The following is a 22,297-nucleotide window of genomic DNA, read 5'->3' on the forward strand; positions in this document are numbered from 1 at the left end:
ACCTCTACTCGAGAAGTCACTCACACCCAAAGAAGATCCCTGCCTACCGAACACATACAATGAATTTTTAAGACACTATCTTTAAATGAAGGTGAGAAGACTCTTAGCCAATTAAGACATAGGTAGGAATGTTTATGTGTTAGAAAGGAAGGGTTTAATGCAAGCCAATGTATAAATAACTGAAGTCTTGGAAAATGTGGTGTGCTACATGAAATAAACATATTGGCTCTGCATGTAAGATTGGCTTATTGCACACAGGGTACCAGACCCCGCTGTGGGACAACACTCACACAAAGTATTTACAGATACATCATCTCCATTCCTCTTTATTTTAGAGCTTTCCAAATGTCTTACACTTCATACCTGTACTGCAGAAGTGAACATTTTAAGTTATTTGGAGGTTAAAAGTGTATTCCCCCAGACAAGACCGCTCCTCTCAGAGTAACAGCCGCTGCCGTGCGAAGAAGGGAACATGCCGGGTGCCAGCGGGGAGCACCCGCTCCATCCGCCCGAGCACCATTAGCCCGGCAGCGGTACCGGACGCCTTTTACCCCTCCCCAGCCAAGCCACACGAGGTGCCCCGTCCCCAGCCCGCCTTTCCCGCCGCCGCCGGCCGGCTCCACCCCGCCACCGCCCCCCGCTCCTCCCTCCTCCTCCTCCCGCGGCAGCCATGGTGCGGCGCGGCCGGCGGCGGCGGCGGCGGGCGGCAAAGGGCCCGGCGACGAGCCGCGGCAAGGTGAGGCGGCCCGCCGGGTTGGGCACGGCCGGGCCATGGGGAAGTAGCACCATCCCGGCCGCTTTCCGCCTTCCCGGGGCGGCGGCGGTCTTTGTCCGCACCCCGCGGGACTGTGGGGTGGGCCCGGGGGGGGCGGAAGAGCCACCCGCCGCTGTCGGCGGCACCGGGACCGGCGGGCGGCTTTTCCGCCCCCCGCGCCGCCCCCCGCGGCTGGGACACACGGTCCCGGTGAGCGCGGGGGCCGCGGTCCCGCCGGGCGCCCTCCACGTGGCACGGGGACTCCGGGGTTGCGGAGCGCTGGTAAAGGGGGGTGGGTGGATGGATGGATGGATGGAATCCGCCTTTGAGGCGGCCACCGTCGGTGTGGGGGACGCTCCAGCGGTGCTGAGTCCTGCAACGTCCCTAAAAAGGCTGGCGGGTAGCTCATGGGGGAAGAGCTTTGTTAATTAATTAGTTTCTGTAAGCCTGGGGATGTCACTTTTGAAATACTTTTTTTTTTTTTTTTTAATTCTGCCCTCTTTTGTTGAAATGCTGGCGATGCCACAAACACATATTTGAGTCGCCTGAATACATGTGAGTATTTATAAGGCTGGAGGCTTAGGGAAGAACACAGACATGCTTTGATTGGTGCATCCGGATGCAGTCTGGTCCAAGCCCAGTGTGGTTGGATGTGTAATGCTGCTTGTGTGGTTCAAATCTTGAGTGGTGGTATGGTGAGTCTCCTGGGTGGTGAAGGGGATGGAGGGAGGGAAGAGAAGGTCAGCATCTTGGTCAGCTCTTGCTGATGGAAGATTAAGGCTTTACATGTCTTTCTGTGGAAAAGGAGTGTTGTAGAAACACTGAAGTGTTTGTTAGGACATCTGTCCTCTCAGGGACTTTGTAAACCTTCCACCTCTGTCAGGCTCTCTGATGGCAGAGTGGAGATAAGGGCACTGTGTAAAGCAGTTTGGGAGGAACCTTATTGACACAGTACAATGAACGTGAATGGCACAAACTTCCTACCTCTGGTGCTGTAGCAAGAGGCTCTTACTGTCTGCAAGTCACCTGTCTGCTGCACAGCTAAAAGGGTGTATATACATCATGTTTCTCTTACAGCTCAACAATGGGGAGAAGGACACAATCTGTTCCCAATGCTTTCCTGTTTCTCGTGGGAGCTTGGTTTTGGCTGAGCAAGGCCTTCTGCTGGCTCTTGCTTGTCCTGGCGACACGCTGGTGAGCAGTGGGTTCAGTCCTGGCCGAACCAGAAGGACATACTGGTGGAGGTTTCCTTGTCTCTGAAGTCACGGGTCATCTGCTGACTGGTAAATTAGCTTGTTAGTGAGTACGTGTCCCCATTGGACGCAATCACCAAGGAAGTCAGCGGTACAAAATTGTTCTGGATCGCGAGACCTGCAGTTCCATTTGCCATCTCAGGGTCTAATTTAACAGGTCCTCACAGAGCGGCCTCAGTACACGAAGCTTGTTAAAGGGGTGCTGGCTGACAAAGCTTTCACACCCAAAAAGCCTGGATGCTGGCAGTTCAGGCATGAAGAGGGGATGTGTTACATGCCTGTGACATGGTACAAAAGTGTTTGCCTTGGAATGCTGGGGCTTGGTAAACAATTGGACACCAACACAAATGAAAGAGATGCTCTTGAATTGTGCAGAATTAATTCAGAAATAGGTGTTCCTACTGTTTTGATCAGCGAGAGATTAGGTATAACAAAAGAAGAGAGAGCAGCAGTTGACGCAGGGCTTTGAGTTCCTAAGCTGGCATGCTGGTATTCACGTTATTATCAGTGTTTTTGAAAACGGGATAGTTTCCAGGTAAATGTTGCCTACAGAAGGTAACATTTTAAATGACTCGCCATGTGATTATGATAGTCGAGCATTCTTTATTTTAGGGTAACATAGCTTGATGGGTTTTAGCCTAGTTAATTATTAGTTTAAATAAAGCAATGTAGCAATCATACACTACTGTTCTGAAAATAGCTGAATTTACTAAAATTTAATGGTGTGCTTCACCCTGAAGGTCCCAGGAGCTGTTGTTGTGATGGATTTACAGGCTCAGGCATAACCCATCTTCACCTTGGTTGGAATCAAAGTATCCCTGTGAAGACAGTAAAACTGTGTGATGACTGCTGATTTTAACACTTTTTCCTTCTTTTCTCTGAACACTTATTTGCGTTTCACCCTGGTGCCACTTGTGCCAGGAATATACCTCACGTTCCAGGTTTCGTGTTTTTGGCTCTGGTGCTGTTGAGAAATTGTTGAGATCATCTGGGATCTTCCTTGCCTTCCTAGATGTCATTGTTGTCCTTGAGTCTCAGGCTGTTTGGATGCTGTTGACCATGCATCTGGTTGTGTGATTCTTCTGCACCGTCATACGTGACTTTGCCTCTCTTTGCCTTCCACATCTTTCACATGTTTGTATGATGTTTAAAATTAAGCTTTCACACAACACTGTTCGCCTTTATGATTCCAGTGGAAAGACCAGGATCTTGACTTCTAAATAGTTTTGGGGTTTTGGTTTGGCACCTATCGCCATTCTGGCTTGGTGCCCTCTATTCTTGTAGTGCTGCCCATAATTGTCAGCCTTGGAGTGCTTCCCTGTTTGGTGGTTATTTCAGGGCTATGGGCCAAATCCAGTGCCTTTAACCCTGTGTGGGGCTTGGACTTGCCTCTGTACTGAGCCCAGGACAAGTCAAGAGGTTTTCCAGTGTATGTTGAAGGTATGACTTCCTGCAAGTTGGGTTTGTGAGAGTATGTGTTTGAGATTAAACTGGGATTATTTCACTTTGTCTGAGTTTTAGTGTTACCAAAATTATCTGTCCTCTGCTTCAAATAGGAATGCCCATACATTGTGCAAACTTGAACGAGGGGAACACAGCCCAACTGTTTTTTTTCATGGTAGGAGCAAAAATAGACAATTACATCTAGCTGCCTTTCTCACATGGTATGGTCTCCTGATACATCATGGTCAAAGAAGAATGTGCTAGTGTGACAACTGGCAATGAAAGCAATATGTTCAAACAGTGCTTAAAAGAATTAAATATGGTTGACAGTGGCATGGAAGTAGCTCTTCTTCCCAGCGGAGCTGCGGCTGTGCATACATACAAGCCTTCCCTCCTCGCAGCCTGCCACAGCACTGTCTTGCAGAACGGCAAGTTGCATCGCTTTTGGCTTTGCTGTCAGGAAAGTTGCTTTTTCGCTCGAGACACGAGAATTCTTCCCGTTGATGTGGAAAGTAAAACATCTCACCCCAGGCTTTTCTTTTTCTCCTTGCCTAACATGGCAGATGGAGTTCGTGAGGATGGCACTTGGAAAAATGTTTTGACTGGTGGGGGCCTCAGGTGCCTTACTTTTCCTATCACTTGCATGGTGAGTACAGGAGCATCACCAAAACAGGTCTGTCACCCTTGGCCCTTGGTGACAAGTCTGTCAGCCCCCAGGAACACATCTAGGCTGCTGCTCCTGGTTCTGTGGGAACCGTAGCTCTCCTCCCCGCAACCCAACAGACCCGAGTGTGCTCCTGGGGGTACTGGTGGTATGTTGTGGAAGCCAGAGTAGGGAAAACTGAGAGATGGGGGTGTCTTGAGCTTCGATATTTTGTTGAAAAAACATGGTGAGGGTTGGTTATTCTGGTAATTGTGGGATTGTGTGCTGTTTGTAGCAGGGAATGTTTTTGGCTGATTTTGAAAAGTACTTTGTGGGTGTTTTAAACAAGTAAGTGTATTTTATGTGCAAAAATAACTGAGCTCAATAGCTATAAAATTTCCTACTAGAAATAAGACTTGTTTTTTTTCAGCAGCTGTGAATTATTTCTGGCTTTTACAAGATTTTCAGTACTACGCTTGTTGTAGAAAGTATCTTTAAAAGTCTCTGCAGCACTTCAGCAGACCATTGTGTCTGAACCTGTGGTCTGTTCATGTTGAAACATTTTCCCTGAGCAAGCTTGAAATGTTCATCACCTCTTTGCCTTCCTGCCTTTTTTAGGGGTCTAGCGGGAAAAAGATCCTCTCTTGAAGTAAAATGTTTAGAATAGATTAATATTTTGACATTTGTATTTAGGCAGATGTATATTTTCGTTCTTTGTATATGCTACTTTGTTGACAGAGTTAAAATGCTAGGCTCTGATGCTGATTATAAATCAGTTTCCAAATGTATTTTAATTGAAAGTTAAAAATGGAAATGTCGGTGACTTCCAGGACTGCACAAGAAATAGCAGCGAACTGACCCATCACAGCAGAGGCGTTTGGTGCAGGATCGTCTTCGGTGTCTGTCTGCTGTGATTTCAGGTGTAGAAATACTGGCAATCAGCAGGCTTGGCCATGGGGGTGCTCATTTTAAACTCCTGGAGGATGCACACCTTGTATGTGTCAGGTCTCGTCTGTTATTAACCTAAGTCCCTTCAGTGAAATGGGGGCTCATCGATGACTGAATGGGATTCTTCGCAGTCAGGCTACGGCGAGCAAGTCACAAATTAAATATCTTTGAAATTCTGCAGTAAGTTACTTAAATCAGTACCTTCGAAAAAGGTCTTCTACTGGGAAAGAATTTTTTTTGTTCAGAATCAATAATTACAGCCCTGTAACGGCTCCTCTGGTGCAAATGCAGAAGTAATAGACGAAGAAGAAGAAATTAGTTAGGCACAGCAGTGGCTAACTCAGCTGTACAATAGCACACAAACTAATGCAGTGGCTCCTGGAAGCAATTTATTCATAGCAACGAAGCTTACAGCTCCTTGTATGTTTTTCTTCTAAAATGCACAATGCTTCATTTTTAAGGCTGTTCTGTACTGAGTGAATTCTGTCACAGCAACGGAGGTGGATTCTGGCTGTTTGTTGTAAGAGGTGGTGGGGAGGGAATATCTGAAGGGGTTCAAATGTGGACAGCAGGACTCCTGCAGCAGCAGGGCTCTGGGCTGGGCCGTTATATGCCCCCAAGGGTCAGTTGTTCAGAGGTCATCTCTGCTTTTGCTTGAGCAACAGTAAATCAGTTTTCCATCAGTTTGCATCAGCTTTATAAAAGTGGAGCAAGAGCAAAAGTAAGCCCATGCATGCCTATTACTGTAGCTTATTTCAGAGAGTGAAGCTTTGGTCAAGGTGCTGCTTGCTCTTTTAATGGAAGTGGAATTTTGTCAGCAACATTATTTTTGGAGAAAGAGTCTCCTTTGGGCCATTTGCCTTGGTACAAAACCAAACAACAACAACAACAAAAGACAAAATAATAATAAAAAATAATGATATAGGGCCCTGTATGAGTAATCTTGGTTGTCTATGACAGTGGACAAGGCAAGCTGCTCTCTGTTCTGGAGTTCATCTTGGGGATGTTCTCTTGAATGTTCAAGAGACCTCCTTTGGATGGGGAGCTGGTCCCTCACCAGGCAACTGTTGATCCTGTATTTTTGAGAGCTAGTGAGAGAAGTGAGAAATCCACTTGTGGCTTCAGCACACAGCAAACAGCAGAGAGGTTTACTTCACGTAAGAGTAATGAGCATGATGTGTGCATGTGGTCCTGGGGATGTAGAAGATAAATACCTGAGTGCTAGTGAGTGATATGGACACTTGTCTCCCCAAGCATTTCTGTGAATGTCAGAATGGTTTTGCAGATGATATTGAGATGTGTAAAATTGTGTTCTGAAACTTGGCAAAATGCCTTCTGCCTCAGTTTTTAAAGCTAGATCTCTTCATCCCATCATTCCACACACCAAATCCTAAAGTGGCCCTGGTGGGAGCTGTCTGAAGTCTTCCTTGCTGGCCTGTTACGTGGGCAAGCATAGCCAAAGTGCTTGGTGAAGTACGTGGCCAGGGGAATGGCTGGATGTTGTGATACGAATCTCCTTCTGTGCTGGGACCGGACTTGTAGAACTCTAAAGTTGTGACCTTCATCACCTCAGAAGGTGTGGCTGCCTGTCCTTGGCAGTGCTTCCTTCTGCAGGCTTCTAGCAAATGAGAAATGTTCTTGGTTAAAATGAGTTTTCAACTTTCTTACCAAGTATAGTGGAAAAAGCCCTGTGGCAGTACTGACCAAGGAGAATGAGTTGTTTTGGGTTTATTTTTGAAGTTAGCAAGGTGTCTGCTAAAATATGTAATGGTACCGTTATCAGATCTAATGGTAAGGTTTCTTTGTACTTGATTAACATTGCATTATATCCGACGGTGTGTTCCTCACCCCTGAGCCATTGTTGCTCTGTAAGAGGAGGAGCTGTGGTGGGTTTCACTGCAGATAAAGGGTGCCCTTAGCACGTGCTTGCAAAGATGAGGCACACACACATATTTTTATGTCTGAGAAATACTGCTCTGTGGAGTTAAACCCTGCATGTTGCATCCCCTCCCTAGCCACAAGTCTGGAGTCTGTATTTAGGGATTAAAACAGGCTGTACAATATTTTCCTGGAGTTTAGCTAAATGAGGTACAGTTTACGTGTAGCATATTTTGTAATACAGATTTGTACTTGCATAGGAGTATAAAAATAAGTTGTACTGTTGCCAAGTTGAATTTTCATATTAAGTTGGCGTGTCTGACTTGTATCTTCTGTCTCCCTTTGAATCAGAAACAGATACCCCAGGATGTGGCTGACATTCTTAATGCTCCCCGTGACAAAGATTTTATTGGGTTCCAAGATGATGCTTCCAAACAGAGGTTGTTGTCAGAAGACAGCTATGCTTGTTTTGATCACCTGGAGTCAGAACAAAAGGTAGGAATGTATTGCTGTGGCCCAGTTACACTCTTTAGGTGCAGTATTACTCTGAGCCTGTGTCAAGGCTTCATAAGCCGTATCTCACAGCAAACCCCATAATCTGCAGTCCCCATATTAAAAAGAAATGTAAACAAACTTGCTATCCTTCTTAGGATTTAATGATTGCTTTTAAAACTATTTTATAATATAAAAAGGGAAATGTGTTTCATTAGAAGGTGAGCTTAAGTGAAGTAGGTAAGTGTAGCAAACAGAAAAGAAAGAATTACCATCCTGGGCTGGTGTGCTCGGGATACATAAGACAGTGGAAATACATGATAATAGATGGGCATTTGTGAGTATGCAGACTTCAATGTATTTCTTCCAGAAATGCATCTCAGTGTTGTTTCTGTATTAATTTCTGTCAGTGCCGTATCTGCACTAAAATCGTGGTTTGGTGGTGGTGACCCACAGAAACCATCAGCTCCTGCTGCAATTGTGCAACTTGCTGGTTCTCTGCTCTCTTAATGGTGAAGTAGCTTGGATCAGCATAGCAATTTGATATTTTTCAATCTCTGATTTGGTAGCTGGCAGTACCAGCTGAATTCACAAGAAAGGAAGAGAACTGGTGTGCCATCTTGGCTGCCAGAAATTTTAGTTTTTAGTCTTTTAGAAGCTTATAATTATATAATTGGCAGATATGGGCTAATGTGCTAAAAGATACCTTTGTCAGATATTCTGTCAAAAAGCTCCCTCTGTTCCATTAATAACAAAATTGAAAATGCCTTTTCCTAGTTTGTCAGGTCAGTACCCGGTTAAGAGGTGCTGAGGAAAAGGAAGATGACTAGAGTTAGCAAAGGAAACAGACAGGATGAGTCTTATATGAGTATGTGCTATTTCTGAGCCTTTGTAGGCGAATGGCCTCAGGGGAGCGCAGAAGCCATTTGGGGTAGAGTCATGATCTGTGCTATGGAGAAAGATGGTGACTAAAACATAGTGAAATATTCTGGTCTCTGAATTGCTTCATAATCTTATTGCTAGACAGTGGTCCTGATAACTTCAGAAAACGAGGAGGTAGCTTGCTCTTGTATTTGTGACTTTGTGTGGAGCATGAAGAAGGATCGAGAAGGAGAGTGGTGGTGATGGTGGTGGTGGAGGGGGACCCTTGTGCGGGATGGAGCCTGAGCTTCTGCTGCCTGCTTGGGGACTGCAAGCACCTTGCTTTGCTTCTCTCTGCTTTGGTTTTCCAACCCGTGAGATGGAGGTGATGATAATGACCTTTGCTGCCAAACATTTTTAAATCCCCTGATGAAAAATGCTGTGGCTGAGCTTGGTACTGTTAGTTGAACATGCATTACTGGGAATCCCAGTGAGACTAGTTCCAAATTTACAGCTGGCACTGCAGCCTTCCTCACCATTTCTGTGTTTCTCTTGGGCTGAGAATTATTTAAAATCTCCATCAGTATTGAGATTAACTCCTTTATGACTAAATGGCACAATAAAAACTTTATTTTTTTCTTATCCTGAGTTCCATCCATTTATGGTGCCAAACACCACTATCACTGAGAAAGACCATAGGTCCTCGTTGTGCAGGAAACGAAAAAGTTTTGGTGGGAAGAGCAAAATGATGTGAAGTTCAGAAAAAATTGTAGCTGCTGGGAAAGGAGGCAAGTCAGCTGCCCTGCCGGGGTGGTGAATGGAATGTCAGTGCATCAGGTGTTCCCTTGGATGTTGTTGCGCAAATACATTAACAAGTAGCGATCTCTGCATGTCTGCTTTTCCTCATGGCTTTCTGCAATCCTATTCTCCAAATCTCTGCCCTTCTGCTGACTTTCAGCCGCTTCTCCTGTAGGTATCCCTCATGCATCTTTTACCTTGTGTAGACCTTTCTTCATAGGTGTAACAGCATAGCTCTAGGTGTGCTATTTTTAGTCAATTCAGCTAACAGCTTATTCGCCCCCACCCCAGCCTTCGTTGTGGAATTTCATGAAAACACAGAATGCATAAAAACTTCAGTTTCCCTCCAAGACATGCAATTTAACTTCAAAGTAACTTCCCTATTGTGTTTGTTCCTTTCTCAAGCAGCTGCACCACAGCTATCAACAAAAGAATAATGTAATTTTGTTCAGAGAAAACTCATTCCAATTACCCGTAATAATTTGTTGGAGATGTTTAAGTGTAAAGAAACAGCATATGCAGTAGCTCCCCGCTCCCTTTCCCCTGTAAGTTTTTCCACTCATCTATTGTATCTGTTTTTCACCAGATATTATCTTAACATAAAGAAGTGTGTAATTAAAGTCAGGGAAAGGAGGGAATTGAAAGGAAGAATAAAGATATTTAGCGAGTGCATCGTATGAAAGGTCATTTTTGTATCTTGCGTGGGAGGAAGAAATAGCAGAGGAAAACTGGGGAAACAAACTTAAGTGAATGTTGCTGACTTTCAAGAGGCAGGTGCGATGTGGACATGGGTTATATTCTTACCATGAACAAGCCTTTCAGGAGACTAACAAGGACAAGTTCACAGATGGTCTTCTACTAAGTCTGACAGGAAGTAAGGAAATATATTTCTGATTTAGTAAATGCATTGTGTTTAATTGGTATGTAATGTGCATATCATGAAGAGAGTTTTAATGAGATCTTAGTGTGTTTTTCATGGCCTGACTTTTTTACTTAGAATCATAGAATCATTTAGGCTGGAAAAAACTTCTAAGGCCATCAGATCCAACTGTTAACCTAACACTGCCACGTCCACCACTAAACCATGTCTCTAACTGCCACATCTACCTGTCTTTAAAACACCTCCAGGGATGGTGACTCCCCCACTTCCTGCCTGTTCCAATGCCTGACAACCCTTTCCGTGAAGAAATTTTTCCTAATATCCAATCTAAACCTCCCCTGGTGCAACTTGAGGCAGTTTCATCCTATCACTTGTTACTCAGGAGAAGAGACCAACACCCTCCACGCTACAACCTCCTTTCAGGTAGTTGTAGAAGGCGATAAAGCCTCCCCTCAGCCTCCTTTTCTCTAGAATAAACAGCCCAGTCCCCCTAACCTCTCCTCATAGGACTTGTTCTCTAGATCCTTCACCAGCTTTGTTGCTCGTCTTTGGACTTTCAAGTCTGCAGACAGAAATATGGGATCTGTGTATTCTACAACACATTTGAATGATAAACTGCACCACTAAAACAGAGAGAGTTAAGCATTTGGAAGGTGGGGGGGTGTTAATCAGGCTGTTCAAAGCTCTGTGGTTTTGTGTTGGTATCTGTCACTTCAGTGATGCTGTAACAGTGTGAGGAGGAGCAGACTCCATCTCCAGGAGCATTGAGTGCTGCTGCAGGAAGCCCAGAGGAGAGTGTTGTTTCTACTGCTAAGTGAAAAAAAGGAGTGCTCTTTCTTACTGTGGCTGTAGTTTGTATTTTCTTCAACACAAAGCCATTCAAGGCCCGCTTTTTTACATCCAGAAAAAACCACACACAACAGCATGGTAATTTACACATAAGAAAACTGATAGTTTAGTTTTATTGGGTAGTAGTGAAGAAGAGGAGGAAGAAGTGAAGAAGAAAGTTTCCCCTACAAGCAGCTCAGTTAAAGCCTTGTGCTCAAAATGAGGAAAAAAAAATCCTGCTAAATTAAGTAACTTAATGCTGAAACTCTTCTGCTTTTTTTTTTTTCTTCCTGCAAAGTGTGTTAACAGTACCTGCCACCTAGTTGGTACCTGCTTGAACCTCAGAACCTCTTTATTGTGACTGTGTGACTCGGTATCTGACTCTTTCTCACAGCTATTGGCTTGATATTTTTACAGGGTGTTCAATTTCAGTCCAGATACCTCACTGAAGAACTGCGGAGGATTTTCACTGAAGACACTGATTCTGAAACGGAAGCGTTTGAAGGCTTCACTTCAAGCGAGGTGGATGTGAACAAGAAAGGAGTTCTGGTAAAGGCAGTCACCCATGCATGAATGTATAGGTTGACTTTATTTTTCGCTGTCTTTTCTGTGCAAACCTCATGTTCTAGTAGGTTTCTGATACACTGTGATGTTCATTCTTCATGCTGAAGAAAAGTATGTATTGTATTGAAAGAGGAAAAAAAGCTTTATTTTATGTAATATCCCATGTTAGAAATGAGAACTTGTAGACTGACTGTGCTGGGCAAGATTGTTCCTCTGAAGACAGCCTGTCTGTATCTCAGACAATATTAATATATGTAGATTTTGTGTTGGTCTCTGCACAGGGAGAAGTTATGTACTGTGAACTTTTAAAAATGTGTTGATTTAGGTGAATTTATGACAGTGCATTCAAGTGGTGAGACTACTGCCTAAAATTAGTGGTTTAAAAATTACCTTTCGTGAATCACAGCTGATGATGTAACATGGGATTTTTTTCCTGCCTGTAGGCAACAGAGTCAGACTTGAGTGATGAAGAACACAATAATTTATTGGGTAGCGAGGAACAAGAGGAGGAAGAGGTGAAGAAGAAAGTTTCTCCCAAGAGAAGGTTTGGCCTTCGTGTTTCCTTTCAGTTTCCTACCAGAAAGTCATCTGAGAAAAAAGTGCCTGAACAGGCTTTTTCTAACTTACCTCTAAAGAACAATGAATCCCTCACACCTCTTTCAAAAGAAATAAGCCGCAAGCGATGGGACAAACTAGAGGGCTCTGCTTCAGAATCTGAAGAAGACATTAAAGAAACACAGGAGGAAACTTCCAGTGCTCTGCTTAAGAGAGCCATGAATATTAAAGAAAATAAAGCCATGGTAAGAATTAAGAGCAGTGCTTTGTTCTCCGACCTTTACATTTGAGTACTTACCTTCATCACACTTGAATTTTAGATTCCTGGCTGGTGCTGTGCTGGGACTTTGGGAGGATCTCGTGGTTTGTGTTTGACGGTTTCAACCTTGGAAAACCCTAGAGGATCATTAGCACTCAGGCAGTTACCCCTAAAATAGCCTCATGTAGGACCAGCCTGCACGAGTTTAAAAGCAAAGTTGTATGTGGATGTGAACAAAGTTAGAGATGCCCCAGTTTCAGTCTTGTATTCAGAACATGTCAGAAAACCAGCTTGTCCCGTCAGGTGGTTCGTGGTGTCATTTGCACAACAGAGTTTCTGGGTTTTTGTTTGTGTCTGAGAGATCTGCTGCAGGTACTGATTGGAAAGACAGCTAAAAACTGTGGAGGATGATAAATGTAATTTTTCAGTTGTGTGGCATGTGATGTTTAGTTGTGCTTTGCTGTGTATCTGCTGAAAGTGTGTGTGTGTATGTGTGTGTGTGTGTGTGTGCACACGCACATGTAGGTGAGGGAAAAGAGACTCTGATTGTTCCCTAATGCTTTTTCCTCTGTTGTCCAAAATGCCACCAGCTCTCTGTAATTGTCACACTGCTGTGCAAACCTGAGTTGATGCTGGGTCCTCAGTGGCTTCTTTGGTTTTACTATATTGCAGGAAAAGTTGCGGCCTCCAAGCAGTCTTGGGGCTCAAGTATACTTCTTGGATGTGTGGGCCTACATGGTGCTTCTGATACTGCATACACCATGGTGTAGGGAACTGCCAGCAGGGTTTAATTGTTTTATGACTTTGCAAATGAGCGTGTACCCATGTTGCTTTGTATATCTGCATGAAGCAGTGGGTATTTAGCGTTGCTGGCTGTGGTTTCAGTGTCTGTGGAATCAGCGCAAGCTCTTATGATAGGAAAAAGGATGTTCCTAGTCATTTCTACTAAGGACTACTATAAAATGTCAAGCCAGGTTTCCCTGCTGCAGTGTTAGTGTTTAAGAGGACATGGAGTTCCCTGGCAAAAAGCACAGATATATCAGCAGTCACTTAGTAAAATACTTCACAGGAAACATGTTACAGTCCTCTACTAGAGCTTCAAGGGCTCTTGCTGCCAAGGGCACCCATCTTACTTCTCTCCCTCCTGTCATATGAACTGTGAATTTCTCACTGTTGGTCATAGATATCATAACCATGTCGTAATAGGCTTCCTCGTGCTGCTTTGACAAAACTGGATGTAATTCCAGCTAACTCTAATTGCCAGTAAGAAATAATGGGACCTGTGAAGTTAGTATTGCCTACAAAAGTTTTGTGCATTCAGGGGTAAATGAGCCCCTTTTATGAGCCTCACTTAAATAAAGTGCCTCCAGAAAGGTTTCATGCACTGAAACTTCATATCTTTAGATATAATTCAGAGTGCCTATAGAGAGTGGATGGTATGTGTTGCTTATTTGCAAGTTTGCAGTGAGTTTTCAATGTGGCATCACTGTTGATTTCAGCTTGCCCAGTTGCTGGCAGAACTAAATTCCATACCTGACCTGTTCCCAGTGAAAACGCCTGCGTCGACTCCTTCGGTAAGTCTCCATTACCAGCTAGAGCTGACAGGTGTTTTTTGCTAGATTTAGGATTAATATGTTTCCCAATGAAACACCTTCACCAATTTTGTTCTGGTTTTCTTTGATTTTAGTCACTTTATTTGTATGGATTTGCTATTGGTCAGTATTTATAAACCAAGGGTTATGTGAGAGCATGGAATTTTGTAAGATAATTCATTAAGAAATATGGAGACCAAGGTGAGACGCTACTTTATCATTTTTGCTCCAAAAATGCTTTTGAGGTGCTAGACAAATGTCTGTGTATATGGGAATAAAGAAGAGTAGTTGCTTTGTGTTTAGATCCTGCTAATTTTCCAATTAATTCCCTCTTGGCAGGCTTTTCTTTTAAAATCCACCCTTCCCACTAGAGCTATGTTGATGAAATTCAACCAGTTCAACATGAACCTGGGATAATAGTGTAGTTATTTCAACTGGCTTTTCTTGGCTAGATGCAGAAAACTGTCAACCCCTCTGGGTTCTCTGTAGAGTGATGTTTTTCCACATGTATTATAAGATGAAGAAATTTGAGGAGAAATTCCAGGGCCATGTCTTTGGGAAACCCATATAGAAATGCTGGTGTGCTGCTTGTAAGGTGTAAAGGTGAACCCAAATTCTAGAGTCTTTGAAAGCCTGTAACCTTGCTAGCTCTAGTTAAATGGTATAGAAACTTAAACATCCTTTGAATACGTATGTAAGCCTGCTACAGGGCATCAGGAGTATTCTAGTTATCTCTTCTGCTTGGTGTTTGACTTCCAGCCTGTCTCCTTGTGATGTGCCTTTCACTTTTGAAGGAATTAACTAAAGAATACGGCAGCAAGCAGACTTGCTTCCTACACCTTGTTTATCCTGTCAGATTCAGTAGATCCCTTTATGGTGGGTGTCCATGCAGCACTTCTGTTGCATTACGTCTGCATTATTTCATGCAGAAATTGGCGGGTGTGACAATATGAAAAGCAAATCTTGTGCCTCCTAGTATTTTCCACATCTGGGAACCTGGAAGTAGGAGAAGAAACTTATTAATGTCCTTTCAATTTAAAAAATACAAAAGAAAATAAACTTCAATTCAGATTATTCCTTGAAGATGTATTAAATATGTGGGAAAATATGAAGCTTCTGCTGCTGAAGAACAGTGGGAACTAGCCTTAATATGCCATACAAAAAATGTTGGTCTAGTTCTGTGACATTAATTTGAATAGAATTTGACACGGAAAGTGTGGTGTTTTAAAAAGAGCAAAAAGGTATGGCATGTAGGGAGAACACTTAAGAATGCTAGAAATTGGTGAGGTTTGGCTTAAAAATAAGGAGTGGGAGAGGAACAGATCAGTTCATGATAGGACAGATATTTTGAGATAATTTCTGGTGTTTAACACTACAAACATAACTGTATCACTTTATCTTTCCAGAAACAGAAGAAAACCCCAAGGAGGACATTTTCTGAAGGCCAGATAACACGTCGCATGAACCCAACCAGAAACGCTCGTCCACCAGAGAAATTTGCCTTGGAAAAATTTACTGATTCGGCTGTCAAATTTGCAGAACACTTCCGTAGCTATAGACAACAAAACCTCTTGAAGAAGAGACTCACTCTGGTATTTGCCAGACGTTGATATCTCTGGTAGTCAGGGATTAGGAAACACTTATTTAAATTGCTGGTCAACACTAAGAGCAGAAATCACATCCTACAGAAACTTAATGAGAACCTTTTCTGGGATTAGCTACAGAAGAAGTTGTCTTCAGGCCTTCGTGACTCATCTTTTCCCTGCTAACTGGGCTCTATCTGTGACCTGTGTTGTTAAACATATAAGAAATCAGTTTACTTATGGTCTATTATTTATTTATTATCTGAAAATTATTAGAGTCCACAATGTAGAAGGCCCGCAAATGGCAAAGCAGTGGGGCTGGAGGAGGTGACCAAGCAGATCTTCTCTATCTTCTGGCTCAGGAAAAATCAGTAAAAACCCTTCTCTGGAAATAGCAGAGAGAAGATAGGAGTTAGGTAGCAGAACTGAGAATGAATGAAGGGAATCTGCACCAACAAAGTGTTGATGTACTGGCTAGCCATTCAAAAGTTGCAGGTTTTATTCTTCCCCATTTTTTTAAATCTGTTTTTTTCCCTCTTTTAGCTTATGGTGGTCATTTGCTTTGGTTATATTTACTGTATAGCCTTTTATGAGGAAGACTCTTTTAAGTTTGCATTTGCATGTGCTGGATCCCAGTTCTGCTTGTAGGAGTGAATGCTGGGCATAGTTGAAGCATTATAGAGGGAACTTGGCTATTGAAAAAGGAGTAGCACTGAATGAGAATCTGGGCTGGTAAATGGCTATTTTGAAGACAATAGAGCTCATCTGGGGTGAAGAACAAATTAAATGTTAAGAGTGGTGTAGGGCAAAGGCTAAGGATAAGATAAGACATGTACATGAAGTTTGAAATCTCATGAGGGGCAGAGTGATGATCCATGATTTCAGGTCAAAGAGAAAGATATTTGGAAGGAAAAAAAAAAGAGCACTTAATAGTGAGTGGAAGACTGTCTTCAAAATAACAAACAGTATAATAAGAAAGAGCTGTGTGTGGCAGTACTTACCTAAAACTTCAGTAAAGGGTTTTTTTTGCAGGACATTAGAGTTTGTAATTGAGGAAAACAATTAGAGCATGCTAAGAGATTGGACAAGCAAAGCATGGGAAGACAGATGGTTATGGTTCCTGATTCTGAGAGGGAAGAAATGGAGTATGACGAGTTACAATGGAGGTGTGCAGGGAATGCAAAGAAAAGGAGGGAGCAGAAAACCAAGTTAGGAATTTGTGGAAACAGAAGTAACAATGATGGGAAGGAAGAACATAGAAACAATAAATAATAAAGGAAGTAGAGAAAAGATTAGGGAGGAGAGGGAGAGAAAGAGGCAGAGATCATTTGGAAACTCTATTCTTGTTCTTCTGATGGTCTGTAAGCCTGTAGTTTGTCCCCTCTAGACCGCGTATGCATTATAAATGAAAGAATTTGTCACCAAGTGCGGTGGCAGAGTCTGTGGGAAAACAGACAAAAGGTGTTGAGATGAGTTTGTTTAGCAGGGGGATTGTGGAGTGCGCAAGAGAAGGAGATCATCAAAATATTCATCTTACCGTCCAGTAGAGGATATTACTGAGGAGGACTTGGACAACATTGCAATCACTGTTAAAGACAAAATCTATGACAAAGTTCTAGTAAGTGGCTGTGTTTTTTTCCATCTATTAACTTGAAATTGAAAGTCTCTTAACAGTTCATGTGGTGTTTGCTGAAAGGTGTGTTTTCCTGAGGTTCTGGAGAGTGCAGCGCTGCATTATTATATTACACAAGCACAACTTTGAAAGCTTTGCCAGGCTTCCCTGGGCTTGCCCATGCCGGTTGATATGCCCCACCAACTTTTTGCTTCTACAAAGAAGTGCTTTCTTGCCATAGAGTTGTTAAGTAGAATTTGTTGTAGCTATGACTCACTACTGATAAGACTTGGCATCCCTTTTATCTCTCATTCTCACTTAATATAAATGTTGTGGTGGTGCTGGGTGTACCATTAAATAATTGTGCTCCTTGTACCCTGTGGAAGCAACATTTCTGTACAGGTTGGGTAGTTTCCAAAGCTCTTGGTGGAACTCTTCCTCCTTTCCTTCACCAGATTTGGCTATTATTAATTGTCATAAAGATCTAGATCAACTTACTATGTGTTGCACGCTTCATTGCGTTTGCAGAGATGAGTCACAGGACATTTTCTGAAAAGTTTTAGCTTTTTCCTAGATAGAGGGGAAGATCAGAACTGCAGCATGAGGTTCATGTAGTTTGAGACAGTGCAACTGAGACTGGGCACTATCTCTGTGAAATCCCTAGCATCTCTCCAGATAACTATATGATTTATCATAATAACAGAACTTATGGTTACTAGGATTTTCATTGCTGATTTTGACTTTGGTTTGAAGTTTGCCCTTTGCTATCAGCAGATACATTAGGAAAGTCCAGCAACAAGCATTTAAGGTGTCTTTCATACATACATATTTCTCCTTCTTTCCAATTTCAGGGTAGTACTTGCCACCAGTGTCGACAAAAGACAATAGATACGAAGACAATCTGTCGCAACGAGGGCTGTGGAGGAGTAAGGGGGCAGTTTTGTGGACCGTGTCTTCGAAATCGATATGGGGAAGATGTTAAATCAGCCCTGCTTGATCCGGTAAGTATCTGTTCTTGGTCTTGGAAAGAACATGTAATGGATATGGTTTTGTTAGTAAGCTGTGATGAATATATGCTCATGATAATGTGGTGTTCAAAGCTTTTTGCCATGGGAAGTTCTGTAGTACTGTTATGATTGACACTTGACTGTGGTGGAACTCAAGTGGAAGGTGCTGGACCTCAGTTACAATCCATCCAGCTTCATGCTTTGGAGCTCCCCTTGCTTGCCCAGATAGTGAAGGGAAAGCAGGAGAGCTTCTAAGAAAAGGACTCTGTCCCCTTTCAGAAAAATGCCAAAATGTACCCTCTTTTTAATGCTCTCAGTAAGGTGGCATACAAAGCAGGTTCCTTTTTTTAGATTCTGATTTTTAAATATCAGAAAAAAGAAGAAGAATACCTAAAAGTCTTAGAGTTGTGTCCCTTTTCTCTGTTGTCCCCCGAGGCACTGAGCCAGGAGAGTGCACAGGCTGCTGCCAATTCTCTCTATCCTCAGCTTGTCCTGGGACCTCGTCTTCCCCACCTCTGCTTTAGAGATGGGCTTTTGGGCTCTTCCAAAGGACTATGAAGAACTAATGGCCCAGTGTGGTAATGGCTGCTATACTGTAATGCAGGCTGTTTGCACTTGCACCTTCGTGTCCAGTTGCTGAGCAGCTGGGAGATGCCTGGCTTCATGTACATGCTGAGTAATTCCGTCTCAGGAGTAGGGCTATGCCAGCAGGCAAAGCCAGTGAAACTTGTCACCGTGGGTACCCCTTATTTTCGAGGGAGTTTGTTACAGTCAGCTTCACATAGGATGAGTTATCATTAGGCATTACACATGGCTTTAGTCTTTTTTAAATTCATACTGAACAGATCAGAGCGCCTCAGTCTTCAGAATCAGAAGTGTTCAAGCAAAAGTGCAGTGCTTAATAATTTCTTTAATCCTGCAAAATTTGGAAAGTGTTAACAAGGTTGGTTGGCTGGCTGATTCAGGCTTTCAAAACCTTGCCCTGAGCAATCACACAGTAAGGAAGCCATACTCTTGTCTGTCTAAGCAACAGGAAGGTGAATACAACCTTACTCATGGCTTGCCTTTACCCCCCTTCCCATGTTCGACCCCTTGCAGGCCTGGATCTGTCCTCCTTGCCGGGGGGTGTGCAACTGCAGCCATTGCCGCCGGCAGGACGGGCGCTGTGCCACAGGCATGCTCATCCACTTGGCCAAGTTCTACGGCTACAACAACGTCAAGGAGTACCTGGAGAGGTGAGGGATGTGCCCTGTGGTCGTTGCTTTTTAAACTGTTGTAGCCCTTTAAATAATCATTGACTTCTGTGGCCTGGGGCAGATCCTGGATCTATGTGAAAGAAGTCTCTTGTATTTGAGATTTCTCCTAGGCTGAAATCAGTTTCATTGAAGCGAGTCATGTCTGTGTAAGCAACTCATTTGCTTAAGAAATTGAGGTGCTTTTCCCCATCTGAAATACGTATTGATTGTATCAAGGTATAGAAGTGCTGCTTTAGAAGTTGTCATCTTCAGAAATGGAAGCGGTCTGTTTATGGGGAACCTGAGTTTTCTAAAAAGCACTAACACTGTTTTCTCACGTCTTCTAGTTTACAAAAACAACTGGCAGATGACAATTGAGGACACTGAACTCAAGCTGGACCTGCAGCAGCAGCCTGTTATGTTGACAAGTTTTGACTTCAAAAGGTTATTACTATATTTTATATAAGATAGAATTGTAGAGCATAGTATATGCTTTTCTGTGTTGAGAACTTTTTGATTGATGTGGTCTTATGCAAAAGATCTCTCAGGAAAATGTTTTGGTAGAGAAGTCTACAGGCACAGGCTTATACGTTAAGTGAAATGGCACTCTTGAACCTTGAGTGGTTAATTTTTAATAGAGCTACATGACCACATGATGGAGAACTTGGTCAATTTGAGCAATATTTTTATTTATATAATTGTGCAACTTTGCAGAAAGGGTTTTAACAACTACCTGTAAAGCACACCCCATCCTAAAAGAAACAAAAAACCTCTTGTGTTCCAACTTGGCCATAAAGATTCTGTTTTCCAACCCTTGTTTTCTGAACCTGTTCCTTCTCCTGTAGTTTATGGAACTTGTCCCTGCAGAGAAGGGAAGGGTTCTTTCATCTCAATGCCCTTATATTCCAGCCAAAGCTGATGCAACCTAACAGTGGGAGGATGATTTTTTTTTTTTTTTATTCCAAAGTGCAATTAGTCACTGAAACATGAAAGTGGAAGAGTGTTTTGTAAAAAAAAAAAAATTAATAATAAAAAATTTAAACATCATCCCAATAAAGAAAAAGAATTGCTCACCAGCAGTTTTTGTGATGCACCTGGTTACTGAACCAACTACCTTACAGCAATCATAACTGATTAACTAGTTTAAATCACTAAGTTCAGAATTATTTTTTTAAATACAGTTCATACTTAGATATTTTTTCATATGTACAATCAAGCTTTCAAACAACTTTGTTTAAATGCAACATTTGTATTGCAGTATGATTATGTTAAAATTACTGTAAGATACATGTTTCATTTTATGGAGAGAATAAAGAATAATGAAGAGGAGCATTTTGTGAGTCAAACTACACCCAGATGCTGATGTTTCCCATTTACTTTCCCATAGCTGCTGTAATGAAGGAGTGCTTGCAGATCAATAATCATTATGTAGCGAAACACATGAACACAACGCTGACGGATGAGGAAATAACAACATAGAGCACGAGTGTTACACTAAGGAATGTGTTTTTGTGAGACAAATCTGCTGCTCCAGCTGACTGTGAAAAATATTTATCTTCTTTTGCTTTAAGTACAAGGCAGATTGAGAAAGCAGCACGTACTAATTAAAGCTTAGTACTAAACTGCCAAGAGTAAGGCTACTGCTGCCAGAACACAGTTAGGTGGCTTCTCTGAGCTTTTCAGATTGAAAGTCCAAACATAAGTTGGCCCTCTGCATTTGGTTTTATGAACTGAACATTTGTAAACATTCTTAGTTTCACTACCATCCACTGGAATAGCCCTTACAAAAATGACTGGCATTGCTGGGGTCAATTCCTTGAGCTGGGGCTTCAATTATGGTCCCCAGCTGGATGTCCCACCTGGCACCTGTAATAAACACATGGTCTTCCATAATGCAAGAGCAGAATAATTTGGGCTTAAACAGGGACTGGAAACTACTTACAGTTTGGACTTTGAGTATGCCTGTGACTGAGTGTGCCTGTCAAAGTCAAGTGCTCAGATTTTTCTCCTAATTCTCCGCTAGTTTATGGTGGAGTATTCCAAAAGGTGGAGAACTATGCTGGAGTATGTTTGTACAGTGAGATGTCAAACAGGTACTTCAGTGTAGTTAAGACAGATGAGTTCTGTGCTGCTGAAGGGCCATGCACTTTCTGAAAGCTGCCGGATTTGTTAAGTTTGTTTTGTGTTCTTCTAACATAAACAGCATATAAAATGTTGCAGATGCTTGTGGATTTTAGGAGTGTTTATATATAAACAGAAAAGTTTGCTTTTGCAAATACCAGCACAAACACAGGAACACAGCAACTGCAGCTTACAAGGCTCCTTGATGTCTTCCTCATATCCAGAGCAGGAGTAAACAGTGTTGCCCTTTGAGTGACAGATATTTTTGAGAAATCGTCTGAAGAATTGAGGATACCTTTTCAAAAAGCAACAGTCAGATGACATGCTCATCATTGCTCTGGTCCCTCACCCCAACTTTCCCCTTGGGGCTTATCTGCTGTAGTAACAACTCCCTTTCAAAAAAGTTGTTTTCCTTTTATTATATTTGGGTCTGGTGAAGAGTACAAGTAATGATGATGTTTCTCTAATTGCCTGTTGGAGTCATTCACCTTTCCTCTAATTAGATGCAACTTAGAAAGACTGTCAACTAAGTTAAAACTGAAATCGCATTTTGACTGCGGGCCTTAATTGTCATTCCTAAACTAGGTGTTTCAGTCTCAGGAAAATAGAATTCCAAATGAGCAAGGTACAATATCTAGCCTCTGAAAGTTGTTAAAAGAGCGGTTGTGTATCAAGAACAGATAAACATGATTTCCATTCAGGGACAGCCTACAACCATAGTACAGCTACTGCAATAATTGACTGCATGGAAAGCCAGTTGAAAAACTTATTTCTGTTACACATCACCCAGTTAGGTGTGTCATTATACCTCATGCTAATACAGAGGTTCTCAAGTATTTCCTTGCTTCTTGGTGTGTCTCCTCAATGACCTGTAAGTATTATGGCCTAGGAAATGAAAAATTCAGAGTTCTTTAGATCTGTTTATTTAGAACTGAAAACTTTCTGCCAAGGTGGAAGACAAGACAGGAGAAAGATGATTTTCTGATTTTAT

General features: G+C 42.5%; 1 protein-coding gene across 2 annotated transcripts; it reads left to right on the forward strand.

The window, feature by feature from the left end:
- Positions 1-651: 651 nt before the first annotated feature.
- CDCA7L (cell division cycle associated 7 like) lies at positions 652-20,514 on the forward strand. Of its 2 annotated transcripts, none has more exons than XM_082046780.1 (10): positions 652-736; positions 7,271-7,414; positions 11,196-11,327; positions 11,786-12,142; positions 13,656-13,730; positions 15,155-15,340; positions 16,815-16,949; positions 17,795-17,944; positions 19,049-19,185; positions 19,533-20,514. In XM_082046780.1, the coding sequence occupies exons 1-10, from the start codon at positions 671-673 to the stop codon at positions 19,561-19,563; spliced, it is 1,413 nt and encodes a 470-aa protein (XP_081902906.1). In that variant the 5' UTR covers positions 652-670; the 3' UTR covers positions 19,564-20,514. The 2 variants fall into 2 exon arrangements, with proteins under 2 accessions (XP_081902906.1, XP_081902907.1); XM_082046781.1 differs by having other exon boundaries at positions 16,818-16,949.
- Positions 20,515-22,297: the final 1,783 nt, after the last annotated feature.

The sequence above is a fragment of the Streptopelia decaocto genome, assembly GCF_964273445.1.
Source record: "Streptopelia decaocto genome assembly, chromosome: 2".
Lineage (NCBI taxonomy): Eukaryota > Metazoa > Chordata > Aves > Columbiformes > Columbidae > Streptopelia > Streptopelia decaocto.

Bases quoted from the DNA above. Each gene is read 5' to 3' on its own strand.
- CDCA7L (XM_082046780.1), top strand. From the start codon at position 671: ATGGTGCGGCGCGGCCGGCGGCGGCGGCGGCGGGCGGCAAAGGGCCCG. The intron at 15,341-16,814 runs GTATTTGCCAGA...GAGTTTGTTTAG, and splicing joins TGAAGAAGAGACTCACTCTG to CAGGGGGATTGTGGAGTGCG. The intron at 19,186-19,532 runs GTGAGGGATGTG...CACGTCTTCTAG, and splicing joins GTCAAGGAGTACCTGGAGAG to TTTACAAAAACAACTGGCAG.